Here is a 16,585-nt window from a genome sequence, read left to right as displayed (position 1 = left end):
CAGTTTACTCCGTGCCGTTACTCAGAAACATGGGTGGACACACGCCGACACAAACTCTGTAATATCTTTTTTATTCACACTCACATGTGGCGAGTCTGCCTTCTCTTTAAACACTGATGGAAGGAATGAAGGTCTGCGTTCTCACTCTCTCTCTCTCTCTCTCTCTCTCATACACACACACACACACACAGGCTCCATCATTCACATAGACACTGTGGCTACTGTCTGCTCCAGGCCAGAGCAGGGGCGACCAGGGGAAGCAGCCCTCCAAATATAGCCCCTATGTGTCCTTGTGTAGTTATTAAGAGATTTACACCACCTCAAACGGCTGAGGTCAGGGAAACGATACATCCCACCGCTCTCTGGTCGAAGAAATAAAAAGGCAGGGGGAAAAAAACACCAAAAAACGATAATTGGTCCGTTTTTTCTGCGGCCAGTGGTGGTCTAAGATGAATTGGCTGACTCTTTATGGATGAAAGTGATCATTCACCTGCCCACAAACACACATGTGCACACACTCGAGCCTATGGCTGTGGATCCTGTGGCCCAGTTCCAGTTGGCAGGGACGCACGGCGTTTGGCGACACACTGTTCGGAGCTTCCAGTAGGGGGTTTAGTGGGCTGTGAGAGGGTGATTTCTTTCTTTTTTTGGAGGAGCGGAGGCCTGGGGCTCATTAACCCCGGGGGCCCTCAGTCGCTGTTAACACCACTAATCAACTGGGAGGTGGCTCGAAACTTTATTTTTTCTTTGTCTCTTGGATACTTATCAGAAGGACGGCAGCACACGCACAAATACTTCCTCTCATCTTTAAGACACTTCATAGCTGCCATAGAGATTGTGATATGGCTTCATATTTCCCCCTCCCTTATCTGCATTCCATGATAGGCAAGTTTAGATTAGATTTTAGAGGCTTGCTATGACTATAACTATACTGAAGGAAAAAGGAACTATTTAGTCATTATTTTCTTCTTTTTAGTCATACAAATGACTGATTTTGGGCATACAGGAGTTATTGTGAAGTACACCTATACTGTTTGTCATTTAAAGGGGTATTAAGAAATGAACTTTAAACTTTTCGCCTGTGTATTTCTCTCCTGCACATTGTCTCCGTTATTCGTTGTAGAAAAGTGTTTTTTTTTCGACTATCTAAATCACTTAAATCTCTGCAAGACATCCCCAAAGACTCTCCACCCGTATCTTCCGCTTAAACCTTGCGTTAATGCGCTCTCTTTGGCCAGTTGACCCGGTCTGTAGCCACAGCGTGTCTGCGCCAACCGCCAACATTTGACTTCTACTCTGCAGGTCCGGGGGCCAGAGGGGTGCCAGCACTCCACGCCGGCCCCATTTCAGAGGGGTTTCTGTGGTCGGATGAATATTTAATGTGTCAGGGTGCACTTAGGAGAGAATGCCCTTGTTTTTCTCTCTATGATATCATAACCACAAGATAGAGCTGGGAGATGGGGGCCAATGCACACATGAGGCCTAAACAGCAGCGCTCAATAAGCGCCCAGAGCCGAAATAGATGCTAAAGGTTGTAGATTTACTAGCCTCCTCTCAGAGTAGCGGTCGCATCATCTGAAAGCATTATGGAAGTCTATGAAGAACAAATAAAATGCTTGATATAAAATGTCTGGTATTAACGATGCACTGAGAGGCGATGGCTGTGTTTTCGAAGAAATGGGTGTGCCGTTCTCAGCCCTGCTTTGTTTTGTGCGTGTGTGTGTGTGTGTGTGTGTGTTTTTAATTTCCTGATAGTGTTTTATCTTTGCTGCAGAATAACTTGAGATGTTACTCTGCTCCTTTGCTCTCCATGCTTTGAAGAGCACGCACATACATTCACGTGCAAGCGATGTGAAAAAGTGTGAAGCTATTTTTCATAAGGTTACACCCGGTGCTCAAAGACCCGACCACATGAACAGCAAACTCCACTGAGTCTTGCCCAGCCTTCGCCTCCATAAAGCCCGTATCAGCTCAACACAGAGACAGTGTTTGCTCAGCGACGTGACAGCCAGGCCTTAAACGCCGACGCCACAGCTGAATGATCACCCAATACGACCTGCTTCCTTTCCTTCATCCCCCCCCCCCCCCCACACTTTTTTTTTTTTTCCTCCACTTCTCTCTTTTCTCTCTGTCTGCCTCCGTCTCCATTGAAAGAAAGAAACATATGTTCCCATCCAAAGGGAGACACATTAAACACAAGCTCTCTTTAGTAAATGGCTGGGCGCTTTTTCAGGGGCAAAGTGAAACTCTATCCGGACAGCAAAGGGCAATACGTGCTTTGGCCCCGACCCAAGCCTGCACTGAATATATTTGAAGTGTAAATATTTGTATTCGACGTATAAATGGACTTGATAGGCCTCTGATAACACACTAGAATTGATTTGGAGAGCATGTATCTCGCTCAACACTGAAAACTATGTCTGGACTGTAAAGTCTATGTAAGTATGCTATAGGATTACACACAAGAAATGTCTGGCAGTGCAAGAAGAATTTGTGAGTCCAATATGAAGGCTGACTGTGATACTGGCTGACTGTGATGGCAGCCTCCTGCAGGCTGTGAAATGTTTGAATATTGTCGTGTTGGTGAGTCAAATCAATAGTACCACAACTTAAAAAAATGCATCTATCTTCACTCTTAAAGTAAATCCATGCTGTATGTGTTAAGTGTTGAAAAGATGCGAACACAAGAGCAGCCTGCTTATCTCACTTCTGAATCCTCGCAGTGCGATGTGGGGCGACAGTTGAACATGTGTTGCAGCGAGGCCTACTTGCCTGCGAGCAGACTTCCGTTTGCCCTCAACAGACGCTGGGGACGTTTCGACATCTGTTGAGCAAAGACTCGTACACCTGTCTTCCTCTTCCTCCTCGCTAGCAGACCTGCCCCCCCCCCCAACGTTCTCGTTCCCACCCTGCCTCTTTCCGCCACTCTTGTCTTATACTTCCCTTATCGTCCTGTTACTGGCACCGTATATAGCGCAGCTCGAAAAAGCATCTCTGCAGCGGTGTGTTTTTCGGCACCGTGTTTCCCAAGGCCACCAATCACGCTGTTGGGTATTTACTGTGGGACGAATCAAAGTTCTTGTTTTGAGGCTGACCCTGAAGGATGTGGGTTTCACCCTTGGCTGGTGATTGTGGCTGTCTCGTCTAGGCCTAAATGAGTCGATGCTAGCCACACACAGACATTGCACTACTTTCCACTCATTTACATAACACACTTGTAACACTTTGCGTATGAATGCGTTACATTTTAACAGCTATATCATTACCATGGATTGAATGGGTGGGCTGTTTATTTCCTAACACATAAACTACTATGAGTTGAGGTCTGTCATAAACATGGCAACACCGAATACGCTGGCAAGTTTGTGGACACATTATTTCCATCTAAGCTTTCAGGAGGGGGGTCAGCAAGAGTTTTGGCACATTTTTCTTTTTTTTTAATCAGTTTTACCCTCTCTGACCACAGCTGGGGGATCGTCTGGTCCCCCAGGCAGATGTGTCGGCATCTCTTTGGGGACATCAGCAGTGTGAAAATCCCCCTTGCAGGTCTGAAAACAAGCTGCTCACAGCGGAAGTTGCTACATGAGACTGTTTGAGCAAAGAGTGCAGCCTTCCTTTTCTGATAAGGGGATAAAGCTCTTTGCGCGTGTGTGTGTGTGTGTGTGTGTGTGTGTGTGTGGGGAACAGAAGCAATGCCACACAAGGACAGCCTCACAGCAAGGCAGGTTGAGGCAGGCAAAGAGGATGAAGGGGTGCCAAAATAAGGCCCACTGCACCCGGATTCTCTGACAATACAGCAAGGCCCGTAGCACATTGAGAGCAATCATCCCTCTTTTGTCCCTCCATTCTAAACGTGTGTGTGTGTGCTTGTGTGTCTGTGTGTGTAACTGTCTTCTACTCTGGAGTTGAGGCGTGTTGGGGTTGATATGGCTATTTTTTCAGACGCTTTTTGGCTGCTTGCCTGCAGACTTGGTAGATTCTCCCCAGTGCTGCTACTTCTGCTGCTCTGGCCTTGTCGAGCACGGAAGGCCTGTTTGGCTCCGGTGACGGCTCATATTAAAGCAATAAACTACTCTGAATGTTTTTTTTTTTTTTTCTTAATCTCTAATGGCGACTGGGGTTGTTGTGCATTTGTGGCTGTGTATGTGATTGCGCGTATACGCAGTAGTCGGGTTGTTCTAAGCAGCGTGGTGCCGGGGGAAAGGTGGGGGCCTTGCAAGGCTGTGTGAAAGGAAAGCAAGCTGCCATTGTCACATACATCAATGCAACGCCAGCAGATGTGTCAAACGGCTTGGCGTTCACACCTTTGTGCATGCTAGCTCACGCACAGGGATGTGCAGCAAGAGTGCATTTGCCCCTAAACACACACACAGTTACGCAGAATGAGAATTGATATTTCAGGTTGGTCAAAGTAAATGTGTGAATTTTCCAGCATGTAAGCACGCACATACTTGACTTTCAGTACTTTTCCGAAGGTTATAATCACGTCAGTGCACGACTACAGCAGCGTTTGAGGGCCTCAAAGATTGACCTCTTGGTTTCTGTGATGTTTCCAAGGCTTCGCTCTGTGTTTACCCAGAGGATTACAACCTCCTCCGCTCCTGGAAGCATAAGAAAGATCTCGCTACACCTATTATTTGCTCACTGTTCCTAACCATTAAGGCCTGAAGAAATAAATATCCAAAACCGCAGGGTGGTGGTACACGGCGTCTTTTCCAGTAACCAGCAGGTGCCTTCTTCCCACAAACCTCCTCCACCCCCGTCCCCACTGCCCCAACACAGAAACCGGTTTATTGTCATAATGCAGCGGGGGAGAAAATATTCCTCCCCTCATGGGCCATTTATTTTTCTAAATACAAAACGGAACTTTTATTGAATTACGGCTGAAAGTTCGTAATGGCTCCCTCCCGTATGGGTCAGTGTAAATAAGGAAGAGTGAGCACACACAGAGTGGGCATTTTACTTCCCTTCATAGGTAGGTAAACAGGAAAGACGCTTGGCTGGTGAGTTTAGAGGGGAGTGGGTGGAGAGCCGGAGAAGGAGCAGCGACGTTGGCCTACCTCGTTAAGGGATTCTGAGAAAAATGACTACTACTTGCATCATCAGGGTGAATTAGAAGCACTGTCTGGGGCCTCTGTAAATAATTCGGTAGTTCCTTGTACGCACTGCTGTTCTATCTGGCGTCAGCAAATGCAGGGTGGAAATTTTTTTTTTGTCTGAGTGGAAAAAAGAAAGGGCATTTGGCCCCTAGGCTATTGTGTGTGTGTGTGTGTGTGTGTGTGTGTGTGTGTGTGTGTCTCCGACAGTCATCAACTGGCCCAAGGGGGGGGACATCGCGCTCTCCTTCAAATTGTCAGACAATGTTCTCCTTTTTTCCTGTTTTTAGAGAGAAAACTTGTGCATTGACGCTGCAGCAACATGTCAAACAGTAAACAGACGCAGCAAGGAGAAAAGTGCCAGTAATAGAGTAATGGGTATATTTTCTTTGTTTACATCTTAGTTTAGCTTTGATATTTAGACTAATTAGCTCTGCTTTCACAGGAAAGCCATAGTACAAAAGCCTAAGTAGGATTACCAACAGCTGTGTGTGCATGCACGCGTGAGTGTGTGTGTGTGTATTGTGTGTGTGGCCCTCAAAGGGAGTTGGCCTCGGAGCTTCACGATGTGATTAAGGTGGCAACAGTGGTCAAAGAGCTTTCATCTCAGACCTTAGTTTACCCTCCCATAACAGAATTTGATTATATTACAGATGCTTTCATGTCTGTTGAATCACGCTTTAATGACTCTGACTCTAACATAACTACAGAGACTTAAAGATGTCTCGCAAAATAATCAACGGCAGCGTGTAGATGGACGTCTCTAATACGTGCATATCTTGCACGACTGTCGAAGGAAACTGGCCTCATGCGCCGCCCGTCGCAAGCCTCAGACCTCAGAATGTGGCGACTGAAATCAGTCCAAACCTATTCAATACGCAGCGCCGCATTCCAGTGGATTTATCAGTTGGCCAATGTTTGCTCTGCTTCTAATCACCGAGGGCCAAGTGTGACGCGTCTGGACCCCAGGAAGGAGGAACGTCGCGGTCAGCGTCCTCCAGACACTGCAGACGCCACCGAGTGTCGTTTCTCCGAAGACATAAAATCTCCCCTTTATCTGTTCCCATCTGTCTGTCAGTGGAATTGAGGCAGATGAATGTTTTTTCCCCAAACCATAAATTAGTTGATCATGAGTTTGGTTGTTCAGATTAATTGCCGTGTGTGTGTGTGTGTGTGTGTGTGTGTGTGCACGTGCGTAGGCCACTATGTCTCCAGGTAATACATCTGTGAGTTGCGGCGAGCCGTTAGCGGTCAGGAAAGCACCCATCATCAGACGTGCCACTGCCCCCCGCCCCCCCCCCCCCCCCCCGGCACTGATACACCTGTAGGCCTTTCTTTCAAAGACACCCATCTCCATTTTCAGACATCAAAGTTGCCTTTTGAGAGAGCAATTTGCACCGAGGGCGAACCTTTCATGTGATTTGTGGAGCGCGGGCGTGGCCCGTGGGGTGGGGTTTGGGGGGAGGGCGACTTAAAGAGATGGACGCACCTGGCAGGTGTATGAGCTGAGCGCACGCAAATGCATACGCTTCGACGCGCACGCTGCCTTTTTGTTTACTTTACCGAGAGACTGCAATATCGCAGGAAAAATAACACAGCAAATGTCATTGTTTGTCTATTTGCATACTTTGTACAGTCAGTGTGCCAAATGCAAATAGAATCAACCCGCCAACTCCAACATGTGCACCCCCCCTCACCACCACCACCACCCAACTCCTGCCATTCTCCTCCTGGAGCTCTGTGAACACACCCAGCCGAGTAAATAGAGACAACAAAACACGACAGCACTTGATTTCGGTGGATGTGTGGGCCCATGGGTGGGGAGGTGTGTGAGCTCTACCTGAACGTATGCAGGTATTGCATGTACACTGTATAATTGTGTTAGCGGTGAGGGTGTATTCGTGTGTGTGTCATGTTCAAGTCACATCAGACAAATTGCCGCTCTGGCCTCGCTACGACAGACTTCCACCATCCTCAACATTCAGCAAACAACTGTCTCTCCTTTCTGTTTCTGTAACCTGCCCGACCGTCAGACCTCTGAGTGGGAACGAAACGGCTGCAAATGATGTCGATTTTTTTAAGATAGATAATAAATGCCTACCAGAATCATTTGCGAACTTGCCTGGACAATTTGACATATTCTCGACGCTTGGTTTTTAAAAAAGAAAAAATTGCTTTCTAATTGCCTGATCAGATTCAGCGTTAAAATTCGGCATCACACACACAGGTTCAAGCTCTGAGTGTTGATTTTCACACACTGATAGCAGCATTGAATCTACCCACAGATACTCACAAAGAATATAGTTTTACTTTTACCCTTATTTTTCCCCCCACATCTTAAGGTCTACACATGTGTAAATGATATCTGTATTGTACTCATTTTGTTTTGACACATTCAAATACTTACGTACTAATCATTTTTTTCACCCTCCCCACACACACACACACACACACACTCTCTCACACACACACACACACACACACACTGTGTAAATTATTTCTGAACATCATATCACAAGCTCAAAATATTTCCAACTCCCCTTATTTGATCTCTCTGGCCCAGCCTGACCTGCGGTGAGTTCATCTTTTCTTCCTGGGGACTGATTCAGTTCAGGTCGAGAGATATGGAAATACAAACAGCCCCCTCCCTCCCTCCCTCCCTCCCCCCTTGGGTAAATAGGTAGCGGCTGATGTCATATGTAAGCGAGGGAGTGAGACGAACACCAAAAATATAGTTGTGGGATTAATTGGTGAGCATAACACCGCACGGTGCACCTAGCGTGTGATGAACAGGGAGGGTCTTGACACTTAAGTCATCTGCTTTCCCTTTTCTGTCTTTTGTTCTGCGCGCTCTCTCTCTCTCTCTCTCTCTCTCTCTCTCTCTCTCTCTCGTTGTATGTGTCAGAGCTGGAGGGAGAGTTTTCAGTTGCAACAACTGTTTGCAGTTTGGCCTCAGCAGAAGTTTGATAATACAGTATGACAGATACATGGGGAGGGGGGGCGTATGGTGACGAATGCCGGATGTGTGATGAGGAAATAAGCAGCAAGGGAGACAAAAATACTTAGCTGAACATTTAGCCTACTTTCTGTTGAGGAACAGAATGCTGTCTGTGTATGTTCATATGTTCATATATTTATGTGTGTGTGTGTGTGTGTGGGCATGTGAATATACATTGGTGTACACATTTGTGCCCGTGTGTGTGTGAGAGAGTCTATCATTCGGCTCAAGTGTTTTCTGAAGGCATGGTGTCCTTTGTTACTTTGCCGCTGGCAAGCCGCCTCCGCCGCAGTCCTGTCCGTCAGGTTCTCCTGACTGGATCCGTAAACATTAATAAAACCTCCTCCCTCTGTGCCAACTCCTGCCGCTGCTCGGCTGGCAGCCATGCAAATGCGAGGCCCTACACAAACAGCCTCTACGGCCCGGGCCCCCGCGGCCCGCCAGCCTGCGGACAGGTGAGCCCAGCGTGGGCCAAGTCTGGCCTTTAGGCTGTCTGCACTCTACCAGTGATAAAGCTGAGCTGCACAGGCAACACTGTGTGGCATTGGTGGCGATCAAAGCAGCGTTGGAGTACATAGCCGTCTCCGAGGATGAAATTTGTAATGAAAAAATGCTATTAGTTTTATGTGTTTGGCAGAAGTGGCTCTCTGCTTTGGCTCTAAAAGACATACAGCCGAAATAACGTGGTGCTTTGTGGTTAGTGAAGAATCTGATTATTTTTATGGCTCTAATAACGTCTGAATGGTAGTGTGTGTTCCTGCATTTCGACTGTGCCGTAGCATGACTGATATTAGACTCTTGTGTGCTTCTTGTTTAAATAGGAGAGGTCCTTTATCTCATCTCTCAAGTGATTTCTATTTTGAGGCTACGCGAGTCCTTTGATACACTGAATTGGACTGAAAGCTCCTCTCCGCCTCGGAACTGACAGCCCGTTAAAAAACAAATTTAATGAGTTATATAAATATGCTTATTCTATTAACTGTGATCAGCTGTTTTAACTTCTTGGTTGAGGCGGGATCTGTTTTTTTTTTGTTTTTTTTACTGAAGAGTAACTGGATGTATTATTCATATTTCACATAAGCTTTTCAGCTGTCTTGACATTTACACAAATCAAACACACTCTAGGTTCCGGGGGGTTAAGCTGAAGGAGCTTCTACTACATATGGAAATCATATTCTGATGCTATTAAAAAAAAACATGTAAATCAGCCTTTGCAGAAGTTTCTTTCCTGTCATTCTACAAATTCCCTCTCAGCACCGTGTAACAGAGTTTATTGGAGGCCTAAATTCCTCCTGCCCTATATTAAACAGTGTCACTTTATAGCACCCAGCGCCAGTGTAAAAGTAGCACGGCCACTCTGACGCCTCAGCCAGAGCTGCAGCATGTTGACAGACAGACAGGAGACAACCTTGATGTACACAGTTATTTCAAGCTGAGGCACTCGCAGATGCACATGAGAATGCATTTATGCACAGACACACACGGTAAGCTTTCTTTTTCTTTTTTCTTTTAACAAAAGACAAATTGAAACCATCCACGCTCACACACACACACACACGTAGTGTTTATAATTATCCCCTTCCTTTGCAGTCGCTGTTCTCTTCAATGCTTCTGCAAATAGCGTCCAGCCTGGCGCGGGGGTGGTTGGGGGGGGGTTGATGCCCCTCTTTCTGTGCCCCTTGTCTCCCTCTCTGCCAGCCATACTCCCTCCCCCTTCTCATGTGGCACTTGCTACCACTCTCTCTTCCCCTGCTGTGGTCTGTTTTGACTGGGCTAAATCCACCCTGTCCCGAATATCCCCCCTCGGCAAACGCGAGCACAAGCCCCAGCTATCCGCCCGTTCAGAGACCTCTAAAACCCCTGCACCCTAGAACCATTACAGACCCCCGTCCCTCCATAGGTAGATCATGAAACCCTACCCATCTCGTCTATCCGGCCTTGAGCATGCACACGGCCCCTGCCTCATGCGTAACAGCACTCTCCGCCATCCCCTCACACCAGCCGCATTAAACCACATGAGAATGGAGCTGCGGCTGAGCGGTGGCGCTAACAGCTTTAGCACTCCGGGGGCCTCCCTGCCAGGCCTAACAGTGGACGGAGTCTTGCCCTGTGTGAAATCAACGAGCCACTTATGTGGTCGGTCAGGTAGCTCGACCCCCTCTGACCAGCACTGGGGAAGGTAGGGGTGAGGAGGAGGAGGAGGGAGGGAGGGGGAGGAGAGGAGGGGGTCGACTGAGCTGAGCCACCTGCGGCTTGGAGACTCACTCAGCTCCTCTTAGTGGTCTTGGGTTATGCCTTAATATGCTTTACAGTTTCCTCTGACTGGGCCCGTCACTGTGCCCCTGCTGCACGCACACACACACACACACACACACATACACACACACACAAACCTGCGCTACTATACTTGCGAGGACAATGCACTGCCCTATATTCATTCTCTGGAGGCCTAACCATAACCGCTACATGCCTAACCCTAGTCTTATTTCTAATCTTAACCCCAAAACCCAAGTCTTAACCCCAAAATATATCTAGTGGAAACTCAATTTTGGCACATGTGATCTTGTGAACAGCTTTCTTTACCTCCTTGGTGTGATAATTGCAAAGCACACACAAACACAGTCAGACCTGGTCACAGTGTTAGATTTGCATGCATCATCTGCATATGACTCATGCAGTTATTTTAGCATGTAAACCCCCAAGCACACACACACACACACACACACACACACACACACACACACACTTTCAGAACTAAGAATAGCTGCTTCTAACTAGGTGGCTCTGCAACATTCTCATCACACCACAATGCGTTTTTAGCAAGAACAATAGTAGCGTTGGTGTGCGTGTGTGCGTGTGTGTGTGTGTGTGTACTCACTGCGTGGTTCTCGGGGTCCATCCACGGTGACTTTGATGGCGCGGTGGTAAGTGGCCACTTGTGGCGGTCCGGTGATCACGGTGATGGTCAGAGTGAAGCTCTTTCCTGTAGCACAGCAAACATGTCCATGAGGTTTTATGCAGGACGCATCATGTCACGTTATAAACGGCCCTTTCTCATTATCTGCAAACTATTTGTTTGTCTCTTGTTCGCAACAATACCTCGCTTGTTCAACCTCAAAATCATCACCGGCTTTTGTCCCGCTGCAGCCTTTGAATTAAAGGAGGGGGAGAGGAGAAACCTCTTTTGATGGCCGGGTATGATTTCGATTATTGAGACAATGCGTTCCAGATCGTCCGAAATGGTTTACATCGTATAGTTTATTGTTCGACAAGGAGCCGGATATCTCGCTCGCATCTGCATCAGATTCCGTGCAGAGGGGAGGAAGGCCGTTTCATGCAGCGGGTCCGGTGCTCTTCTCCCGGACTGAGAGGCAGCTCTTGTTAAAAAAGAGAATGCGTGGGAGGAAAGAAGAATCTTCGAGTGGGGTTCTTGTCTACAGAAATGAAAAGGCTTCTTTTTTTATTTATTTGGAGATCCCTTTCCTATCCATCAAATCACAACTATTTTAATAATATTAAAATGAATTACAAACGGTCAGAAGAAGCTCCCAATTCCAGACTTTAAAAAAAAAAAAAAAAAATATAATTTTATTATATATTATTTATTTATTTTATTTTTTTTTTCAGGACATTTTGTTGTTTATGTCTATTAGTTGAGGTTTTGATATCGTCAATATCACACAAAACTGTTGCTCAACGGGCCTATGCATTGACCACAACATTCCATCCTTAAAGCAGGCCTGTTGATGTGTGATTCATTTTTAAATACAGCACACAATAGCCAAGATAAATATTGCGTTTTATAGGATTTTGGGTGGTGGGGATTATTCGACACATCGCAGGAGCTGAATTGCGAGTTTTTTATTTATTTATTTAATTTAAATTTATTTTATAAATCTATCCCTCAGATTTACACCACGTGGATAATCATTTATATTCCCCTGGATTAGGAAAATTACAGTCACATCGCAACTGTTCACCGTTACGCAGGCCAGATGTTTCGGATGACACCCATGGACGTCAGTTGGCAAAGTGAGGGCACTCCCCGTACTGGAAGCTAAATGATTCCAGATCTGCACTTTAAAAAAAATCTTCATAATGGACAACAGAGATCTGACAGATACTTTAACCGCCATATTTAAATGAGTATAAGCGTTTCTTATGTGCTACATATCCGGTGTCACAGACGTTTCATATTTTTTCACATTTATTTAGAAATAATAACCCGCTGTCAGTTGTCAGTCGTTCTCCACTTAGACCCAGACATATGATCCGTTACATTATTATAATCGCGTTTCCAAATGTTGCTGCAAATGGCATTGCAATCAGTTGTAGCCGTTCTTTCACTCTGTGTGTGTGTGTGTGTGTGTGTGTGTGTGTGTGTGTGTGTGTGTGTGCGTGCGTGCGTGCGTGCGTGTGTGCGTGTGTGTTTGGGGGGGGGGTGCGCGCGCGAGCGTTTCAGCTCACCTCGTCCGCTCCTGCCCACAAAGCGCAGGTCGTTAAAGCGGGCCACCTGGTTCTTCATCACGGCGGAGGCGTTCCTCAGCTCGGCCGAGTAGTTCTCGTCGTTCCCGGCCATCACGGTGACCAGAGTCCCGTCGGGGACATCACCCAGAGCCACGACCTGCACAGGAGACAGCGGGGCGGTCACTCTAGGTCACCAAACCAAACACACGCGCACACATGCGCGCGTAAAACCGCATCCGAGTCCCATAATATTAAGCAGGAAATTCCTCACAATTTCACAAGTATGCCAGCAATACAGCATTACACAAATAATATAGGATTTCATTTGGTAGACTCTCTAATGCAGATAAATTACATTTAACAATTATATTGGAAAATGTGTATAACATGTGCTTCATTGTTATTTATTTTCTCGTGTTCTCATTGGATCTGATCCAAATACATAATTTAGATAATTCAAGGTCTAATATTAACACGAGGCACAACTATAAAGCACCAAACTCATATAGGCAATAATACAGAAATATATAATAATACAGAAATGGAGTTCTGATATATTTGCTCAGTCATCTTATAATTCCAGACATCTCATCTTTAATAATTTCTAGTCAGATTAAGGATGTTATTACTCTGTATGGAGCCGTTTGAAGCCACTAGTTAATCTATTAATAATCTAATATTCTACACAAATACAAACCCAAACAGAAACCTACAGCACAACTTCCAGAGCCCACTATTAATATAAAAATAGTTTCCTCAATAAAATGTTTCTGGTTGGCCTTGATCCTTTTTCAAAGTTTTTTTTCATGCACTCTCCACAGTAAGAAACCCCCAGTGTGCGTCATCAGAATAAAAATATAACTAAGTTAAATTAGAAGCCATGTGTCTTGCCTTGAACGCCACGGGGAGCGTCTTGTTGCACCTCCAGTGAGACGGGAGGACGGAGCAGAGGAAGTTGGGGCTGTCGGTCCTGACCAGCTCGCCCGCGTGGTCCGCCAGGACGTCCACCACGTTCCTGGAGTCAGATCTCGACCTGAGGGGCCCCGGGGTGGCCATGGCCCCGTTGCCGTCTCCAAGTTTACAGGGGAAGGACGTGGAGGGCGGCGTGAACCGTCTGGTGGTGGGCGGCTCTACGGGAATATGCATCACAACAGTTTGGGTCAGTGCCACCTGACCGGGTTGTATCGGAAGAGCAGGACTCTTTTTTGGGAGAAAACCAGTTTTTGTTTTTGTTTTCCTCCGGACGCTGGTGGTCTCAGGGGTCCACTGTGTGAGCGCAAAGGATGGAGGCGAGAGCGCACCGAGTCTGAGTGAAGAGAGCCTCGCGACCTTAACAGAAACTATTCAACTCTGATGACTGAGTGCTCGATCATCTGCACAGGATGTGACAGCCCGAGGAACATCAGAGTTGCTCTGTTTTATACTAACTTCAACAAAAAAATATGATGATATCGCTGTTATCCGTGGCACACTTGATGGACAGTTTCAGCCGCGTGTACACAGTATATCAACACTGCCAACTGCTTGAGCTCTTACTTTGAAATCTACAACGAGCCAATGAAAGTTCTAAATATATTATTGCCGATCAGTGGCAATCTGTCAACGGTAATCGGGTAATCCAGCCGCGATGCAGAAAGTTCGACAATCCAGTTGACTGGCTTTCTCGGTTTAACGTTTTTAAAAGTATGATAATGAGTCGACCGAACAGCCAAACTTTGCCAGACGCCTCTTCAGATCTCACCAGACTCCTCTGGAAAAAAACTAAATGTTTCAAGCCCGAATATCTACAGCCCAACTACTTGCAGTACATCAGTGTCCTTTTTCTTGCGTGTAAAAGTTCTTGCAACTTTATCCTCGTTGGATCGCTTCCCTCAACAACAAAAACAGCCAACGTCACTCTGTTACAAGAGGGAGATGTTCCGTCGCTTCCAGCTGAATTTCCCTTTAAAAGTTATCCTTTAGCGCAGGGGTTTTCGGGGCGCGAGCAGGAGCCGCGAGGCTGGACGGAGTGCAGAGTGCCGCGATATTATTTTACCCGAGTCATTTTAGTGTTTAGTGGTTGGGAGTGTGGAGAGGATTTCCACCAATGAATCTGCTGGGTTGGGCTTTCACCAGGCCAATCAAACTCCCCGGTGCTCCTTCCTCAAACCCTGTGCTGTTGTCACACACGCACACGCACGCACACGCACACACCAGCTGAATTATTGATACATATCTGTGCTTTTCTCTCTGCTCGTGTTTTTTTTTTTTTTTTTTTTTTAGACCGACGTTAACGCGATGCAGACAGAAATTAGGAGACAGTGAGTTAAAATAAGGGAGATGTTTTTTTTACAGAGCTGGGCGAAAAATGTATTATTTGGACATTTTTAATTATAGTTAATAACATAAGCACCGTTGGTATTACATACATTAATTATAAATGTGTAAGATATTCAACGTGATGGATTAAATCGTAAAATAATGTATTGTAGTTTAGTGCAAAGCAAGTGTTGTTAGGAATTGTCAGCCTCACATGCAGTTTAATTGATAAAATAATGTATAAAGTGCACCTTTATCACATTGGTGTGTCACAGCGCCATCTCTGATCCATTTTTTTTTTTTCTTGAGCTGTTTATCATTTATCTAAGGAAGGCTTTAGACTGCAGAGGCCTGTGGTTTTACTCTCATTTATTCCTTTTTGTAAAAAAGCTATTATATCTGGCGGCTTCGCACCTCCTCTCTAGGTAAATAGCACTTTCATCAAGTGAAATTATAGGTAGAAGGCAGATCCCTATCACTTTAATTGGCTGAGCTGAATTAATAAGAGAATTAAAGCAAACAGGCAAATAGGTTTCCTCCACATCAAAAGACACAACCGTGTGTGTGTGTGTGTGTGTGTGTGTGTGTGTACGCGTGTGCGTGCGTGCCAGAGGCTGAATTCATTAGAAACCTGAAATGATATAAGCGTCACATCAAAATGACGGCACACCCTGCAGATCCTCCGCCATGCTGCTTTCGGACACTAGTTGGCGCATTTGCCTTTTCAATGGCTGTCCGCTCACAGTGTGAGGCAGGCGTCTCACATGTGCAGAGAAGAAGGGAACTTTTATCTGCGCTCTGAGATAGTCGGACACCTGAATTAATGGAAGTCTAGTCAGTTAAATTAATTTAATTTGTGAGGCGTTTACGTCGTTCTAAGAAGCAGCGGTGGTATTTTTTTTCCCCGGATCTGCATTTGAGTTTATTTCTTTTGCCTGAATGACTATAATCTGTGATATTGTTGCGAAAATGAATTATTATAAAAAAACACTGACATTTATTCGTTAAATAACCGCGCGCTGAAGCCACATGATGGACTGGAGTCAACATGTTAGTTTCTAAATTTAGAGGATTCATTGGTTCATTGTGTCTTTTGCAGATTATCAAACAAGGTTTAAAACACTAAAAGTCATCCATGTCGGCTCTAGTGAGCACTGACGGAGTTAATTATTGATTAGGATAATAAACATTATTCTGAACGATTTTGCGACCTGACTGCTGCAGAAATTAATTTTTAAATTCTTCAATAAAGCAATTAAAATGGTTCAAAGACACGATAAAATACTAACGATTTAAATTGATCTCCACGAACAGGAAATTGATATTAATTGAAATGTTGAACATGTCATGGATTTGTCCTTAAAGCGTATATTAAAATGCTTCCTATCAATCGATGTTTGATGTTTAATAATAACAATTTATTCTCCTGTGCGCATGCCGTGGTTTTTAAGTTGTTTACTTGCATGATAATAAATTAAGTGCAGTTAAGTGGCGCGAGGAGTCATCGGAGTGGCTTCACATTTTACCTTAATTTCCCCACATCATACTAAATTAGAGTTCAGAGATGCAGAGACAAGATTTCAAAAGTTCAAAAAGAGACAGTTCCTATTACAGAAATACCCCAAAAAGCTGTGATATCAAAGATTATTTTCATAATTAGCTGTTTATGTGGGCTCAAACCTGGCCACAAACCTCCCATTGTCAGTGGTGGGGCATATGTCAGTGC

The 16,585-nt window shown here is 45.5% G+C and overlaps 1 protein-coding gene across 6 annotated transcripts in view; it reads right to left on the bottom strand.

The window, feature by feature from the left end:
- runx3 (RUNX family transcription factor 3) overlaps positions 1 to 16,585 on the bottom strand; it is a 45,398-nt gene that overhangs the window by 13,300 nt on the left and 15,513 nt on the right. For 4 of the 6 annotated variants that reach the window (XM_031847006.1, XM_031847008.1, XM_031847009.1 and 1 more), the window contains exons 3-5: positions 13,453 to 13,691; positions 12,562 to 12,718; positions 10,973 to 11,077 (exon numbers count right to left, since the gene is read on the bottom strand). In XM_031847006.1, coding sequence (XP_031702866.1) covers positions 10,973 to 11,077; positions 12,562 to 12,718; positions 13,453 to 13,691 — 501 coding nt within the window. Of the gene's footprint in view, positions 1 to 10,972; positions 11,078 to 12,561; positions 12,719 to 13,452; positions 16,288 to 16,585 lie in introns of those variants that run through there. The other 2 variants (XM_031847012.1, XM_031847011.1) reach the window with 2 other exon arrangements.

This window comes from Anarrhichthys ocellatus, unplaced genomic scaffold, assembly GCF_004355925.1.
Source record: "Anarrhichthys ocellatus isolate YVR2014 unplaced genomic scaffold, GSC_Weel_1.0 scaffold7, whole genome shotgun sequence".
Classification (NCBI taxonomy): domain Eukaryota; kingdom Metazoa; phylum Chordata; class Actinopteri; order Perciformes; family Anarhichadidae; genus Anarrhichthys; species Anarrhichthys ocellatus.
This window is presented reverse-complemented; position numbering and strand designations above follow the sequence as displayed.